Below are 16,895 nucleotides of genomic sequence, written 5' to 3' on the forward strand. Positions count from 1 at the left end.
TAAGTAGCAAACTGGCTTGGGAAACAAGTACTTGCTTTTTGTTGGTAAATTCTGCTACTGTTTCACATGCGCTCCTTGTCCTGTTCTGTTGCAATGCTGAAGTTCTGTTCAAGCACAAAGTAGTGGAGAGTTTGGGAGCTGGATTTTGCTGTTTCAGGTGAAGGGCAGCAGAGCCGGTTTGTGCTGCTGGGACTTTAGCATAATGCAGTGAGTATGTTTGGTGGTGGGAGGTTACACATGTTCTGGATTGACAGATTCTGGCCTAAATAACCTAGAGCTGATTGATTTTTATTATTTTTTTGGTTAGTTACAAGGTTTTGTTAGTGGCTTTATGGTGTCCATGAAAAAGTAGCATCCATGTGTCTTGCAAGACTGTCTCGGGATGCTCTCCTAGCATAGCTCTATATCATTATAGATGAAGCCTGCTGGGCACTATTTAACTGTAAAGAAGTTATATAATATCCAAAAGTTTAAGAAAAGGATATTTTTCCTTACTTACTGTAGTGGTCCCTTGCAACTCCATTTTATCAGGGAATTTTCCCTCTCTCTCTCTAAATATGTATCCTCTCTACACCTTTAGTGTGCTATTGCAATACAGTAAACAGATATCCTTCATGACGGCACACACTATTAGTAATTACAGCAGAGAGCCCATGAAACCCTTAGATGCCTTTCACCACTCACTGAACAATGCAGCATGTTTAAAAACCAAAATGGACAAAGAAACTATTACAGACCAAAGAAATAGCATCATACACAAAAAATACGTATTTATGGGGAGGAAAAGAATCCCAGAAATATTTCATGCAATAGTTTGTCTTCTAAATGAAGCAACCACTTCGGAGTACATACTATACAAATACTTTGTTGTTTGCAAGTATTAGATTGATATTTTGGGAAAGCTGTATAAAATGTCTGGTGTGAAAGAAAATGTGTTGTTAAAACCAATGAACTGTATGTTTTAGAAGCTGAATCAGTCACAAGAGAGTTGATGTTAAGAATTCCAAGATTTGTTTGCTGGCTGACAGAAGTGGAAAATGGTGAACTTTCAACCTGAGTCTGGAAGTCAGTACATATGGTAATGAGTAAACAAGGACAAAGGTGAAAAAATTAAGAAAGGGAACTCTAAACAAAGAAATGTGTACATTGAAAAATGTTGTTATTGTTGACCTAAATTCGTGTGAAATAAATATAGGAGGAGAATTTCTTTAACAAGCCTAACAAGGGGATTTACCTTGGGGGGGAAAGGGTGAATCTTCAAGGATAGCATGGTGCTGCTTATTGTTCTGTGAAGACTGCAAATACACAGTGGTGAGAAGGATGTGTTCAACCTGGAGATTAGCCAGGGAATTCAAACAATGGATCATGGTTGAAGGAAATACATAGAGGCTTTAGGCAAACAGCAGCACATATGTTTAGAAGGGAATTAATCTGTCCCATTCTGACATCACCTTCTTTCTGTTTAGTTCACTAATAAAGCAGAGGACTACACTTCCAGCTTGCAGTTCCTTCTGAGCTGCTTCTGTACAGCTCTAGTGGTAAAAGGCTTGTTACTTCCTCCCTTCTAAACCTTTGTAATTGAGCCCACAAAACCCTGAAACTGTGTTTTGCCTTCTCCCTGCCCCCATCCACATTGCCATGTGGACTTTCTTCAGATCCCTGCTGAAAACTTACTTCTATGAAGCTTTGCATTAGACATTGCATTGTTGGTATGAAGGGGTTAATAAGGGTGCATGTCCTCAGTGCTCTAGGCACCACCTGAGGGTTGAGTAGGATTAAGGCTATGAGACACAGGTGTGGGGAGGGTGCAAAGAGGTAGAGGGGAGAAGATTTGCTGGGAGTAACTCCTCTAACAGAGGTGAGTTGTGGAAGGGCTGTTGTATTGATGTGTGGGAATCTTGCAAGAAGCTGAGCTGCTTTGGGGGCTGACTTGAAGGTGGGGTGAGCTGAAGCACCAGCTACATGGCAGCAGAAGAGGACAGACTGGTTAAGGGGTAAAATCTCTGTATTTTTTTGTTCAATTTTCTGAAAAGGAGGTGGGGAAGGAGATGTGTGTAAACATGGTGAAGGAGTGAATATCAGTCCAGATCTCACTGTGACTTGCTTCTTCTGTTGGTCTTGTTACTGTTTTGGAGAATATACTTCATAATGTGTTTTGATATTGTTTAATGAAACAGAATCTGGACTGGGTACTGCTCCTGCAATCTGTTTGTGCAGCAGTCAGGACTGTGTGTGGCAATTTTATGACAAGCCTTTATTAATTTGCTTTCCTGTTTAAATTCTTGTTGCCTCAGAGTAATAGGGTGGTCACTGTTTCATCCTTACTGATCCTCTAAAATGGGAGGGAGGGGGGACGCCTATCTGTAGGTGCACCAGCATTTTACTGGTATGTGAACAGCAAGGTGCACTGAAGTTCAAGCAATGTTCTGTAATTCTAGCTCTCATGAGTAGTGTGTTGAGTATTTCTCCTGCTCAAGTAACCAGACATATAGACCAAAAGCCTGAGGAGCTGGTGACTCATCTGGGCCAGTTTCTAAGTCAGTCATAAAAACAGAATAGCAGAGATGTCTTTGAACTGATGTTCTAAGTACAAGGTACCAGTCTGGTGGTACAATCACAAGCTGAAGGGAAAATTGCAGTAAGTTTGAAATCCATTTCTATTTTAATTCTAGGTAGGAATAAATAATTCTTAGATGCTTGAGAGTGTATTTATGAATTAGCTTCAGACTGCAGTTCCCTTACTGTTATACTGCTTCAGGAATATAAATAATCATAGAGGTAGCATTGCTCTAGGTGTGTTAGACCAGATGATGAGCTTTCAGCTATGCAGTGTGTCATCCTAAGATCTGAAACACACTGGTCCCTTGAGTATCTTTCATCTATCCAATATCATTCAGTGTCAGATGCTATGTTTTGACTATGACTGCAGCTCTCAAGCACATTACTTTTGCTTTTTGTCTTTGTGTTGGTTTTCCATAGGGAAGTGTTTTCCTTGCTAATTTATATACCAAGCAACAACCCTGCTGTATAATACCCAGTTTCACTAATTCAGGGTGGCATGACATCTGCACTATCTAAAGGTCAATTCAAGTGTTGCTTGCAATTTTGTGGCCTCTTAATAAGCTGCATACCAGTGTTACACTGATTCTTGTTCTCTGATGACAGTAATTCAAGTCCTGCACAAAATAAACCCCAAGTGTATCTCACCTGGAAGAAACCTATATGCCTTATAGCTCAGGAGATGCTACTGCATTTCTGAGCACCCAATTTCATTGCTGTGATATGATGAATTTTGCTTAATGTTGCTGAATACAATGCTCTCCAAACCCTCCTGTCTTGATTGTAACGGTTAACAGCGGCCTCTTGCGATGGCGAGAAGAGCTTTTGGCGCTCAGGATTTCAATATAAGCAGCACTGGTTAAACAGGCTTCTGAGCTGCTGTTGAATGGACGGAAGTCTGAATGCTGGGAGATGGCTCTGCTCGCTACCCGCAAGATCTGCATCTGCGGTAGGGGCAGCAGCATTAGTCAGAGTGAACAGCAGAAGGAAAGAAAGGAAATCATGATAGAGGAAATTTCGGAGATCTGTCTGCCTATGGTGCCAGACCATGAGCTTCTCCCCTACATGCTGAGATCCTGCTGGGATGTACTCTGGAAAAGAGCCCAAAGACAGAGTTAGGGAAGTGAAGCACCTAAATGAGAGACAAAACTGGGCTTTTAGGAGAAATGTGAGCAGAGACTATATAATGTCTCATAAAGAGAAATGGTTGGGAATTGACTGGCCAGCAGTGAGTGCTGCTTCAGAGCACTAGCCCCTCCAGGAGCATACATGGTAGGTGTTGTGGCTAGAACTGAAGCCTTAAAACCTTAGAGATTCTTGTTGGGGATTTTGTTGTTGGTTTTACTGATCCAGTACTGTACTTTGAAAGAGGGGCACTTTGTAGTGGTGAGGTCTATCTTATAAAAGGAAGATGGTGTTTAATAAATGTTCTATCTTGCCAGACATAAGAAATTTTCTCCACACACCATGAATGTACTGGTGTGTTTTGAGCTGTATGAGATACTTATGAGATTCTTATGAAGAAGCATCAGCAATAGAACATGAGAGAACTGGAATTTGAAAAGATAGGAAGATCTTCGATCTTGAGGGCCAGTGTTTTCCAAACCCGTGGTGTTAGCACAGGTGCCATTGCCCTGTGTTGCTGTTGGGTGCTGATCTGGATTTGTCACATCACTCCTTTGAATGTATGTGGAGCGCAAATATAAAAAAGATTGGTGGATAAAATCTTGTCAAGTTGTAAATGTATCTAACATAATTATTTCTTTTAGTTGAATAGAACATATATTTGACTTTGTAAATCCTAATGAAAAGACACTTCACTGAATATGTATTAATTTTTACTGAATAATAATCCAAATGCTTAGAAGGAGGAAACAAACTCTTTCTTTTAACCTATGATGTTCTCTGAAAATGAAAACGACCATAATTCAGTTTAAATTTATTCATTCTTAGTCTATGTATTTACAGACTTGCAGAGACACTGCATTACTAACTTCAGGCTGTAGAGCTTGATATCGTATTTACCTGTTTATTGACCTTTGTAACTTTTTATATTTAAAGTTAGTTGAAGGAGGGATAGAAAAAGGATAATTAGAGATACCTTAAGTAGTACCAGAGGTTTTAAACTGCAATACTTTGCTTTTAACTAACTAAATTACAACTAATATTTTACCTTTTAAGATCTGAAGCTGCAAGCTAATATACTGACAAAAGAGTGTTCCTGTAGCAGGGATTTCTGCAAAGGTTTGTTTCTAGTGGAGGAAATTGCATTTCTTCAGTGTTGAGTTGCCCTAGAAAAGAGTGGAAGGAACTTTATTGTAGGACATAGCTGACATTATTGCTGTGTAGTATCAGAGATGAAAAACAATTTCAGAAACAGGGCAGTAAAAATAACTTCTGTCTGGTTCAGACACTGAACTGAAAACTTCATTCAGTACAGCTGCATGAAAGCTCCTCTATCTTGCCAAAGTGAACACTGAAAAAGAAACAACCCAAAACACCCTTGGGTCAAATGAACCTTTAGTTCATCTTGAAAGGAAAGCATCTTGTTTCTTTTATTTAACAAATCAGTGAAGGAACAGAACTAAATTCACAAAAATCGGAAGGCTGCACTGGTACAACTCCTCTACGCTTTTATTCAGTGCTCCAAACTGCTAAAAGTTTTCCTTTTTGTGGGAAACCTTGGTAAAAACTCTGCTTTATATAAAGGACTTTGGTGTGTTTCGTTATTGTGCTGTTTTGGGGGCTTTTTTATCCATTTTTTTCACTTTCAAAGTCAGATCAGGCTGCTGTGTAAATGTCTTTCAGGAAATACTCATCTGGTTATCTTTGGATGCTAATCCTAACCTAATATTTTTACCTGAACCTGAATTTCTGTGCCTGTTCCATAACCATCTGAATGAAAGTGGAAATGTGCACCTTTTGTATCCTGTTGTTGACTATGCTTCTAATGTCACAGCGCCCATGTGAGATCTGCTTTTACGTCAGATAAGGCAAAGCTGTTTGGATTAATGTTTTTTGATAATGGCTATAGTGGCAAGTGCTCTTTTGTCTCCTATGTGTAGGAACAAAGATAACCTGAAAGGATTGTACAGAGAATCTGCAAATGCCCAGAAGACTGGCACTATGTGATTCAGTTCAGTTCTCATTTCTCAAGTAGCAGGTCAGGTTGTCCAGTTTGACAGTCTCAATGTGCCTGTTTGCTGCTGCATTCTGTTATTAGTAATTGGTTTCTTTTTAAAATGCTGCATTTATGGGAAACTGGTACTTGGTTTGTCTTGCTCAGTGTCCTGTCTTTGTCGGTGGCCAGTCTCATGGTCTGAAGCAGTTTTAGTTGGCTGTGCCACAGATAACATGGGGTTTAGAAGCATTAAGTGCTTTAGAAGCATTGAGTTGGTGTCATATTGTCTTCAGTGCTGTTTATTCTCAATTGTTCATATCCTTTTATTGAGTGATTTTTATGTTAAGACCTTGCAAAGCAGTGACACATCTCAACTTTTACCACAGTGGACATAGATGCAGGCAAGGAAAATACCTGCTTGTCTTGAGTTCCCCAAAGTTCCTGTTACATCTTCCACTAGTCTTATATTTATAAATTCTTCATCAGAACTTTCTGCTTTTAATATGTTTTAAAATAAACTTTAATTTTTGATGTCTGTAGATTGTTCCTTGGAGATTTCTGGATAATCTTACTCTGTTCTGTACTTGCCAGAGTTTGTTCTTTCTTATTTTCTTCACCTTTGTAGATCTTCAGCTTCCTGGAGTTTATAGCCTTCCCTGCTTTTATTGTTTTACCATGCCTTTGTCTTTCAAGTTTTGTTGAGATAAATGGTATAAGGTTTCTAAGATGACATCTTTGTACAGTCTGTGTCCCATGCTAAGAATTGCCTTTCAGCTGCCTCTTAGCTGTCTTTAAAAAGCTAGCTCATTTTGCATGGATGTTTTTCATCATGGCAGGAAGAAATTTTGGCTTTTGATGCTCCTACAAAGCTTTAAAATGAAACTCTTTCATTAAATGTTGTGTCTTCAACAATGTTATTACTTGTTGGGTACTGTATGCCACAAAGGATGAGTCCAAGAGTTGCTTTTGCTCTTAGGGGCTCATGGTATCTTTTGTGCAGTGAAGTCACTGATAGGGCAAAGGTTGAAAGATGAACATTGTGCAGGTGTGCATGAAATACCAACACAAATGGGAATCGGAGAGAGAACAGGTATCCTACCAGTCCTGAGGCAAGGTACTAGAGAGTTAACCTTGTGGTAAATGAACAATACATTGCAAACATTGAGGAATTAAGATATTAACTGTGAATGACTGAAATGGTCTGTTCATAAAAGGAGTCCTTAAATTTTCCTCATCATCTTTGAGAAACCTGTGTTTGGCTATTAATGGGTATTGATGTGTTTAGCTATTCTTAATGGCAAAGCCTACTTTAGCACAGTATAGGAATGATATTTTCAACCTTACACAGTCTTCCCTGGATGCGGACTGAACTGCTTAATATACCCTCTATCTTCAGAGCATCCTTTTTTTACTAACTTTGTAGAGAGATAGATAAAACTTGTTTGCTACAAGCTTTCCTTAAGACTCTGACCCTGTTGTAAGAGATCAGCCAAGCTGAACACTCATTAGTGTTTGAGTTGGGGTTTTCTGTTTTTAACTGAAGACCATTATTTTCTGTATAGGGTCCTAAAATGGATTGATTTAAATGAGTTTCTGGCAGAGTGGTTAAATCACATATTCATATGGAGGGAGATATTTCTGCCCTTTCCCAAGGAAATTTACTAGTAATAGCCAAAAGGGAAAAACAAACACTGAAAGATCAGAAGTGCTTAAAATAATATGCTTCACTCCAGATATAGGGAAACAATCTCTGGCATTTAAAGTACAGCAGAACTGAATGCTTTCCTTGTTTGAGGGGTGATTTGGAAATGTCTGAATCCAGGTAAAGTCTGAGCTGAATGTCAGCCCTTTTAACGCTAGACCTTTTCTCCCCTTGTTTTACCAGTAAGTGTGAATACCACTGCCTTCTGGGAACATAAACTCAGCTGTCCCTCTTGTGTGCTCCTGCTGCAGGGTTAAGAGGGGTGGGATGTTTCCTGATCTACAAAGTGGCTGTAGGCTGTTTAGCGAGTGCTTGGCAAAAGGATTGATTAACCTCGACTAGAAGTGAGGAAGTGGAGAGGAAATGAACTGCTGTCCCCACGAGACTGAGGAGGCACAATCTTGAGTCTGCCTCACTTCCTCAGAATGTTAAAATACAAACTGGGGTTTTTTTAGGGTGGCCAATAGGAAAGTCATGGCCAGGGATACATATGGATTCTAGTAGGCTTGTTAAGAGGAAATGCTTTTCCTTCTTAGGAAGGCTGTCAAGAGCAGGCCAGAGAGGTTTGCTGTCTCCAGAGTCAGATAGGATTTTAACTTGAGGAACACAGCTCTGCATCTAGCTCTCAGGAAAGCTCGCACACTGAGCAAGAATAAGCCCACATTAAATCAGAGGAAGCCTCTAGACTGCAAATTTAAGCATCTAAAATACTTATGATGTAGCCTACTAAAATACTTTGAAGCTGTTACTAGGATATACTTGCTTGGACTTAAAGCAAAACCTCTCTCTGCCTCAGCTGCTCTCTAAGTTGTCTTCCTCTGATTTTCAAAATTCCTCACATTTTACTTCTGTGCTGTCTCTGAGCTGATAAGCTGCTGTTGTGAGGTGTGTGTGTGGGGGGGGGGCTTGGTTTTAATCCTTGTCACCATTGTTTTGTTGCTTTTGTTTTCTTGGGACACAAGGTGTGTCTCCTGTCTTTGTCTTTTCCATTGGCCAGGTTAGATGGGTTTCTGGACTCCTCAGCAGGAGCTCTTGAGGTGGGTAATCAGGGAAAGATGTGGGGTTTAGACACAAAGTGTTTAACTAGGGCAAAGTAATCTTTGTTCTTCTGCTTTCTAGGTGTTTCTGAGCACTACACAGAGCTTTTGGAGGCAAGTTCTGTGGAATTTAAGTGGGACAGAACAATGCTCAACTTTAAAATAAAAAGGCTCAATACATACAGGTAACCTGCAATTTTACCTTCAGCTTTTTCCTCTGCAAGTTGAGGTCTTTCCCACACCCTCCCACCCCACAATGAAACTCAAAGCGGAAGTTCATGCCCATCCTAAAGTATTAATTGTTTAAAGGGAGGCATTTTAACTTTTATACTATATATTACTGTCACTGCTTCAAGTTCTCCAGAAAAAGATATGAAATTAGAAAACAATCTTTTGATGTAGCAGCCAATCTTTGCTTATGTATTCCCTCAAAGTTAAATGTGAGCTCTGAAAGCAATTTGTCCTGCTTAGCGTGTTTTCCAATTGGTACCATGGGGGCTAATGACTCATTCACATAATCGGGCTCTTCCCTGCTCTTCCTCATTGAGTATTTCCACTCCAAACATATAAGTGTATAAGAAGCTGAGGAAATTACCATCTGCAGCAAAGTAATTAGAAAGACAAATGGCTCAGCTTTGATAATTCTAGAACAAAGAACAAAGAGTTTCATTTAATGGTCGTATTGTCATCGTTCTTAGTGATAGCCTTGACTCTGGTGTGGTTGCTGCAGATGCCTAACTTGTTTGTGTGCGAAGTTTTCAATTTGTGTTATGATTGAAATACTTCCATGGGTCAGATTCAGCAATGAATGTGGGCATTGGTAATCAATAAGATTTTGGTTATTAACAAACAACGTTTCATTACATTACTCAGAAATGTGTTTACCTTATATGAGGGGAAAATAATTCTAATAACCTATCTCTTCAACTTTTAAGATCAAAGCAAAGAGCTCATTTTCCTGCTTTGCAGCCGTACTTGATACTGCACCGTGCTTATCTTGTTTTTTCTCCCACATGCCAGCTGTGGAAGAATGAATAATGCTGCCAAAATTTACATATGCTTCAGAGTGCTTGCTTTAATGGAGGCGTCATCTTTTCCAATACTTTTGTGTGGGCTTCAAAGCCATTTACTGCTAAAAAATGGCAAGAGCTATGACGAGATACTGAGGCACCCACCTCTCTGACTTGTGTGTGGCATGTGTGCAGGGCTTTGCCGTGAAGTACACAGACTCTTTGTATGGAGGCATCAGGCGCCTTGGATGGCAGTTTGCGGCTACTTTTTAGTGTGCAGAGCTGTGATCTGGACAGAGCTTGTGAATGCAAAGTCAGGAGTTGTCCTAGGCGCCTCTTTATCACTAGCCTCTGTCTGCAGAGGTGTCACCCATGATCCCGAGAGAGCACAGACTAATCTCTGCAGCTGTCTTCAAGGGCTTACCAGATAGATCCACCAGTCCCTGGTGGATTCCTTCTTCCTCCTTGTAATGGTTTAAGCTCAGTCAGCCACGCAGCTGCTCGCTCACTCCGCTCCCTTTCTCAACCCCCCCCAGCCCGCCCCCTGCTCCTGGAGGGATAGGGAGGAGACTCGAAAGAATGTGACTCCCACGGGTTGAGATAAGAACAGCCCAGTAACTAAGGTATAACACAAACCACTGCTGCTACCACCAATGATAATAATGATAAGGGAAATAACAAGGGAAGAGAATACAACCGCTCACCACACGCCAACCCCGACCTGAGCAGTGGTCTAGCCCTTCCGGGTAACTGCCCCCAGTTTATATACAGGGCATGACATGCTGTGGTATGGAATACCTCTTTGGCTAGTTTGGGTCAGGTGTCCTGTCTCTGCTTCCTCCCGGCTTCCCCTCCTCCCTGGCAGAGCCTGAGACTCACAAAGTCGTTGGTCAGAGTAAACATTACTGAGCAGCAACTTAAAACATCGGTGTTATCAGCGCTGTTCCCAGGCTGAAAGTCAAAACACAGCACTGCACCAGCTACTAAGAAGGAGAAAAATGACTGCTACTGCTGAACCCAGGACACTCCTCTACCCCAGTGAAAGGGTGGATCTTGTGTCTTGCAGTTAGAGACTGATTCAATACCTTCTTTGGCCTGAAAAGATTCAGATTTGTTCCCCTTGTGAGTACAGGCAGGAAATCTCATTGGACTTGTTTTTTTGGGACAGTACTTGTTTCACAGGTAGAGCAGCGAACAGTGGAAAAATAATCTTGAGTAAATATCCTTGGACAAGGGGCCAAAGCCTGATACTCTCTGGTCTTGTTCCTTCTTGTAAATGTGTACCTCTATCTTGTAGTCCTCAGATCAGGTGTGTGTTAAATATTGACAGAAATAAGCTTCGTAGAATTGTCTGTTGTTTTTACCTCTTTTAATACTATTAATCAGGTAGAATAGCAGTTTGTTCTCTGCTCTAAGGCAAAATATTTCCTATATTCCAAACAAAACATAAGATTGGACAGAACAGCAATGTGTTTGACTCAAATCTGCTCAATAAACTGAGTTCTACTACCTCTTAAGTGTATGTGTGTGTGTGTGTTTATATGTATATAAAATCCACCTTCTGTAGAAGGACAGAGAGTTAACTGGAGTCCAGTAAAGGGCCAGTAAGGCAAGAAACTGGAGCCTCTTTCATGAGAGGCTGAGAGAACTGAGACTGTTCAGCCTGGAAAAGAGAAGGCTCACTGGTGAACTTATTAATGGTTATGAATACCTGATGTGAAGATGTAAAGACAGAGACAGGCTCTTCTTGGTGATACCATGTGGCAATGGGCACAAACACATGAAACTACATCCACGCATAAAACTCTTCCTCCTGTGAGGATGGATGAAGACAGGAACAGGTTGCCCAAGAAAGGTTTTAGTCTCCATCACTGGAGACAGTCAAGAGATGCCTTCCAAGCTCAACTATTCAATCTGGGATGTTGCTTTAAGACCTTTTAATATGGATATGCCAACTACGCAAAAGCTGAGATGAAGTTTGTATTTATCTTTAGCCACTTAACATGTATAAGGAGTTAAGTAAAACATACTGTTAGTAACTATAGACTTGAATGTATGACTCCACTGAAATTCCCTATTTTAAAATGTTTGGCTCATAAAATAAACCATCTGGTCTATGCTTTTGAGTGTCTTGGACTACTCCTGAGTCAAACAGTGCTCTGCTGTATCAGTGTTTTATTGGGTTAAAAATCTTATCAGGTCAGTCTTGTGTATTGTTGTAGCTTTGTGTGGGAAGCCGATTTAACTGTGCTTGCTGGACTTGAATTAGGTGGTAATAGCTCCTGGTATTTCTACAAAGGAAGCATTTGTTTAACAGGGCCTTGCTTTACCCGCCAACTGCAAAGCTGATTGATGTAGAGTTGAAGCTGCCTGTTATTTCCTTAAGTGGCAGCTATCACGCCCTCTTGTCCTCTGCCGAGCAGCACAGTTCTTGTGAAAAGATAAAAAGATGCTTTGAGGCTTTCAACAAGGTTTTCTTCAGCTGAGGTGGAGTTTCTTTGCAGACTAATGACCTCCTCACAGGGTGTTCCACATTAGCCTTTGGTTCACAGTACTGGGAATAAAAGTGTATTTATTTCCCCGTTTTCAGACCTCTGCTTTACAAGGGCAACTTAAGAACATGTAGGGCAGGCTTTCATCTTTACTGGGAGTCCTTGACTGAGAAATGACGCAAGTCTGCAGCGTCTTCTTCTTCCTCAGTTTCATTCCTACTGAGAAGCAGGTACAAAGAATCCCAGAGCAGAACAACTGGTAAGCTTAACCTTCATTACAAGATGGACCTTAAGCAGTGAACCTAACCGTTACAGACTGCATGATACAATTCTGTAAGATTCTTTTAAAGCTATTAAATAAGAAAATGCTGACACTGAGCCTCATGTACAAAAAGCTCTTATCAGGGTGAACACGGCAGTAGTTTACAGCCAGGACATGGTTTTAAACTCATTGATTTTAGCCTTTTTGTATAGGTCATGAGATTCTTATCTGCATATGGACAAGCTAAGACTAAGGAGTATGTATGTCCTGTAATCCATCCACTTTTGTTATACAACTGCCAGATTGCAGTTGCTCCACTTCGTGAGTAAATAGCACTCTAAATACAAATCCAGTATCCTGTTCCCCCAGATGGTGGAAGGCCTAGGCTTAGCTCTCGTGTGAGAGAATGTAATATTGTACCAGAACTATTTGAGATGGAAAAAAATGGAAGTAGAGCTGAAAGGATTCCAGGCTGTATTAAAAATGTACTAATATGGTAGGAAATCTGTTCTGACCTTAAAATGCATCCCTTGTGCAAGAGGCAGGAGATGGATAACTCATTCCTTTACCTTACCATCAGGGCAAATTTCAGCTAGACAAATTTGTTAGACAAGAATCAAACTCTAATCAGAAAAGCAGCTGGATAATATACAGGTAAATGTCTAGTGTGAACTTAATGCAGAAAACTGCAATTATAATTACACAAAACCTCCATTCTACTTATCACAAGCTGAAAGTGGCACAGAAATTCCAGCATACAAGTACATAATCAAGGGACAGTTATTCTTGAGATTAACTATTTGGGTGATTAAGAAAGGAAGAAACTGCTTTAAAGGGCTTGGGGTTTTTTCTGTATCTATTTTGAGGACTTAAGAAAAAATACTCAGTAATTTACATAGCTGATATTATATGTTCAAAGAAAAATGCAAACTACCCAGAAGGCTACTGGAGTTTGATACCCATCAATCTTTATTCATACTGGCCCGTTTACTTTTTCAAACACCATTAAGTAGACACACACTGCCATCTAGTGAGCATCTAACACAGCTGCGGTTTGACTTCTGAGGAGAGGAAAATGTGGTGCTTGGAGCAATTAACTTCGTACAGTACAAAACATATACAGACTTAAAAATGCTGCACTGAATGCTTTGTCAATTGTATATTATATATAATACAGATACACAGAGAAAAGCTAAAGTATTTTATTAATAATTTATTGTCAGTAAGAAAGACTGGCTAATGGTAATTTTCAGTAAAAACCTTTCTTTACAAGACCATTGGATCACAAATATACAGACACTATAAAAACTGTGTCATGGTGGTTTTGGTTCTAAACTGGTATGTAGAGGGCCCCCAACACACTTTCCAAGAAGGGAGAAATTGTTTACAGTTCTAAAGTACAGCAACCCATTTAAGACATTTCCATGTAGCTGACCCAGAAGAGTATCAGACTTAACCTATGTACAGTTGGAATTGTGTGAATGTTTTTTTTTTTTATTTTTTTTTTAATATAGAATGAAATGTCAAACCTTAGTTTTCTGGGGAATACATACAGTGACGCCCTGATTATAATAAGTCAGGGTGCTAGTTTTTAATGGCACACTAACACCACTAGTTTCAGTGGAAAACAAATTCACAAAATATCTACAAAATCTAGTTAAAACTATTAAAATCAAAACTGTACATAAAATTTACAAAAAGTAGGAGAAAAGTAATTGCATTAGAACTATAAATATATGTATCATGCTAACATGGAGAAGTGGTATGTGATTTTCTTAACATAGACAATGTAAGTACAAAAAGGATGTTCAGAAATGGCACAGCCAATGGATATCTTGGAACTTTCCAATTACAGTAGGTCAGGAAATGGAAACAGGCTGATTTAGTGAAATGAACTGCATGATCCAAGACTGCCATGCCAGTTTAGCTCACTGAAACAAAAGCATTCACCGTGGCTGGGAAAAAGAAAAAAATAAAAAAGCTTTTGAAAGTTGTTCTAGAATTGATAAAGTTTGTTAGAGTCCAGGCACTTTTGTTGAGTGTGTCAGACTTCTGTATGTTGCTGGGAATCAAGTGGAGGAATCTTCACATCTTCAAAATGACCATCGTCTCCACTCTCATAGTCACTCATCATGACTTCTGACTCCATTTCACAGCATGCTGACACATCGGAGCATGAAGCTGTGGAAGCATACACAGACATGGACATGTTGTCTACAGCTGGTGCTTCAAAGTCTCTATTGTACCCTAACGTGTAAGGAGCGTAAGGTTCTCTGTAACTACTGCTGACACCACCGGTTGTGGTCTGAGGTTCTGACATGTCTGCAGGATAGTGATGGGGAAGGTACTGATTAAGGTTAAATCTCTGCCTGCTTCTTGCAGAAGAGCCCAAGCTACCTACGGCTGGCATGTCTCTGGGTGGCTGTATTGACTCAAATTGGTCGCTGTATTCTGGTGGTAATGGTGGAAGCTCATCAGGTGCAGGGAAGTCATCAGGTGGAGGTGGAAAATCACTTTCTATGTCATAACCACCAGGGTAATAGTCTGTATCGATGGCATTTGGATCATTGTATAGGGGAGCTGACTCTTCAACCACTTCATAATTTGGATACTCTTGGATACCTGGCAACTGAACGCTTGGCATCCAGTCTGATGTATCCCAATGATAACCTGAAAAGGTAATTAAAAAAAAAAAAAAAAAGTAGTATTAGTATCTTGTCTTCAAGTCAGTCTGAACTGAGAAGTCAACACATGTATTAAGCCAATGCAGTCACTGTGATTAGGACAGTACTTGTTAATCAGAGAGCAGTTTGTCCCGGTTCCACAAAAGACACTCAACACAACAAAACTTTACGTTATGCCATGCATTAGATATTGCATCATTCACACTTGAACTTCTAAATTTTCTTTGACATCTCACCTAATACAAGAAGAGCTGTAGGTCACCTATGGAATGTGCTATCACAATACATAGTATAGAACTGTTCACCAGACAGTAAAGAACCAACAGCCTCCCTGGTGCAGCTAAATTCTTAATTGTTGTTGGGTAATTACAGTTAGGGTGATAACAGCAACATGTTTTTCTTAAAAATATATTTAGCACATACAAACCATGTTTTTCTTGCATAAAAAAATAATTTTTAATTGGTAAAGTATCCAGACCATTTAAAGCAACTTTACCCCTTAACTGAATTGTAAAGGTAACTTCACAAAATGCCGTTAGCTCTACAATAACTGCCACACACCTCTGATAAAAATCCTGGACTATTAGTAAAGACATTCCACATTCAAAAGTCAAAACAAGATCAAAATTCCACATTCCAAACAAGATCAAGATTCCACATACAAGATCAAAACAGGAAAATCAAGCTTAATCATGCATAAATGAATGAAAGTGACCCTCTCTCACAAACTCCCCTCCAATAAGTTTGTATTCATCTGCTGGAAACTAGATGTAAGCCTAATCTCATTAAAAAAAAATTATTTTTCTCTCATCTGAACACCAAAAAGGAAACTACGACAGAATTGTAAGAAGGTGCAAATCTAGTAAAGAATAATCACTGCAGACAGATGCACAGCAAGCAACAGATAGTAAGTCTGTGTTAAAACCAAGTATTAACAGAAATATTTTGGTGAACATCAACAAACTGCATGCAGAAGTCACCTCTTGAATTGCTGAGGTCAGGAACAGCAAAAGATTCTTTAGGTGGCAGAATGAGAAGAAAAAGGAGAAAACATCTGTAGTTAGGAATCAAATAGTAGAACCAATATGAAGACAAACAATGACTGTCACTAGGATGTTCATGCTGCTTTGCTTTTTTTCCAGTTACTTAGCAGTGCTAAAGTAGTTTTGGTTTTTTAATTTTTTTTTTTTTACTCCTGGGATCCTTCTTTGTTAAAATTGAACTGTAGAATAGTTACTGAGTTTATATACAGCCCACCTGGGACATGCTGTGTAATGGCAAAATCTGCAGTCTATAGTTTGCTGAAATCCTCTTATTAGTAGATTTAGGACTTCTGCTAAAAAAGGGTAACAAGACTCAAACCTGACTTTTTTCTTTCCTTGTATCCCCATTTGTTTTTTGATATAGGGCTGCATCTATTAGGACTTACACTTTCCAGTATCTCATGCAAAGATGGGAATGCTCCCTGTAGTATCTAGCTTACATACACTGTGCACTGGGAGACCTGCCACCCTTGGTACAGCAATCCCAAGAACTCACACTCAGCAGAGAATTGTCCAGTGTTATCTGATGAATTTTAGATCTCTTTCTCTTCAGAAACCTATATTCCCTATTTAGGTCTATAAGGATGAGTGATGCCTAGCCTAATGCCAGAATCTTTTCCTAAGAATTGATATTTTTATCTATTCTTGGAAGACTGGAAGGACAGAGATTGACTCTTAGGGGAGGTTCCTTTTTCTTTCCCTTTTCAAGCTTGCCTAACCCAGACAAGAAAATATTGTCCACACTAAAGGAGGCATCAGTCCAAGATCTAAGACTCTCAAAACATCTCTGCCCTTATCTCCAGGAGAAGGTTCTGACCACTACATCTGCTTAGAAGATGACATTCTTAATTTTTCTAAGGAAACTGGGTGCAAAACTGAAGACAGTTAGATAGGCAGACTGTGGTCTTACGATTTAGTGCACTTTTATCAAGGAATGGAACCTGACATGCCCATCCTTCTAGGTGATGACCTGCTAGACTGGAGC

General features: G+C 39.7%; 1 protein-coding gene across 8 annotated transcripts in view; it reads right to left on the bottom strand.

Moving 5' to 3' along the window:
• Positions 1–13,129: 13,129 nt before the first annotated feature.
• FAT1 (FAT atypical cadherin 1) overlaps positions 13,130–16,895 on the bottom strand; it is a 115,702-nt gene continuing 111,936 nt past the window's right edge. For 7 of the 8 annotated variants that reach the window (XM_065696161.1, XM_065696146.1, XM_065696164.1 and 4 more), the window contains 2 exons: positions 15,848–15,883; positions 13,130–14,853 (listed from right to left, as the gene is read on the bottom strand). In XM_065696161.1, the coding sequence (XP_065552233.1) occupies positions 14,228–14,853; positions 15,848–15,883 (662 nt within the window). In that variant the 3' untranslated portion in view covers positions 13,130–14,227. The remainder of the gene's footprint in view (positions 14,854–15,847; positions 15,884–16,895) is intronic. The other variant, XM_065696183.1, reaches the window with a different exon arrangement.

Source organism: Lathamus discolor, chromosome 1 (genome assembly GCF_037157495.1).
Source record: "Lathamus discolor isolate bLatDis1 chromosome 1, bLatDis1.hap1, whole genome shotgun sequence".
Classification (NCBI taxonomy): domain Eukaryota; kingdom Metazoa; phylum Chordata; class Aves; order Psittaciformes; family Psittacidae; genus Lathamus; species Lathamus discolor.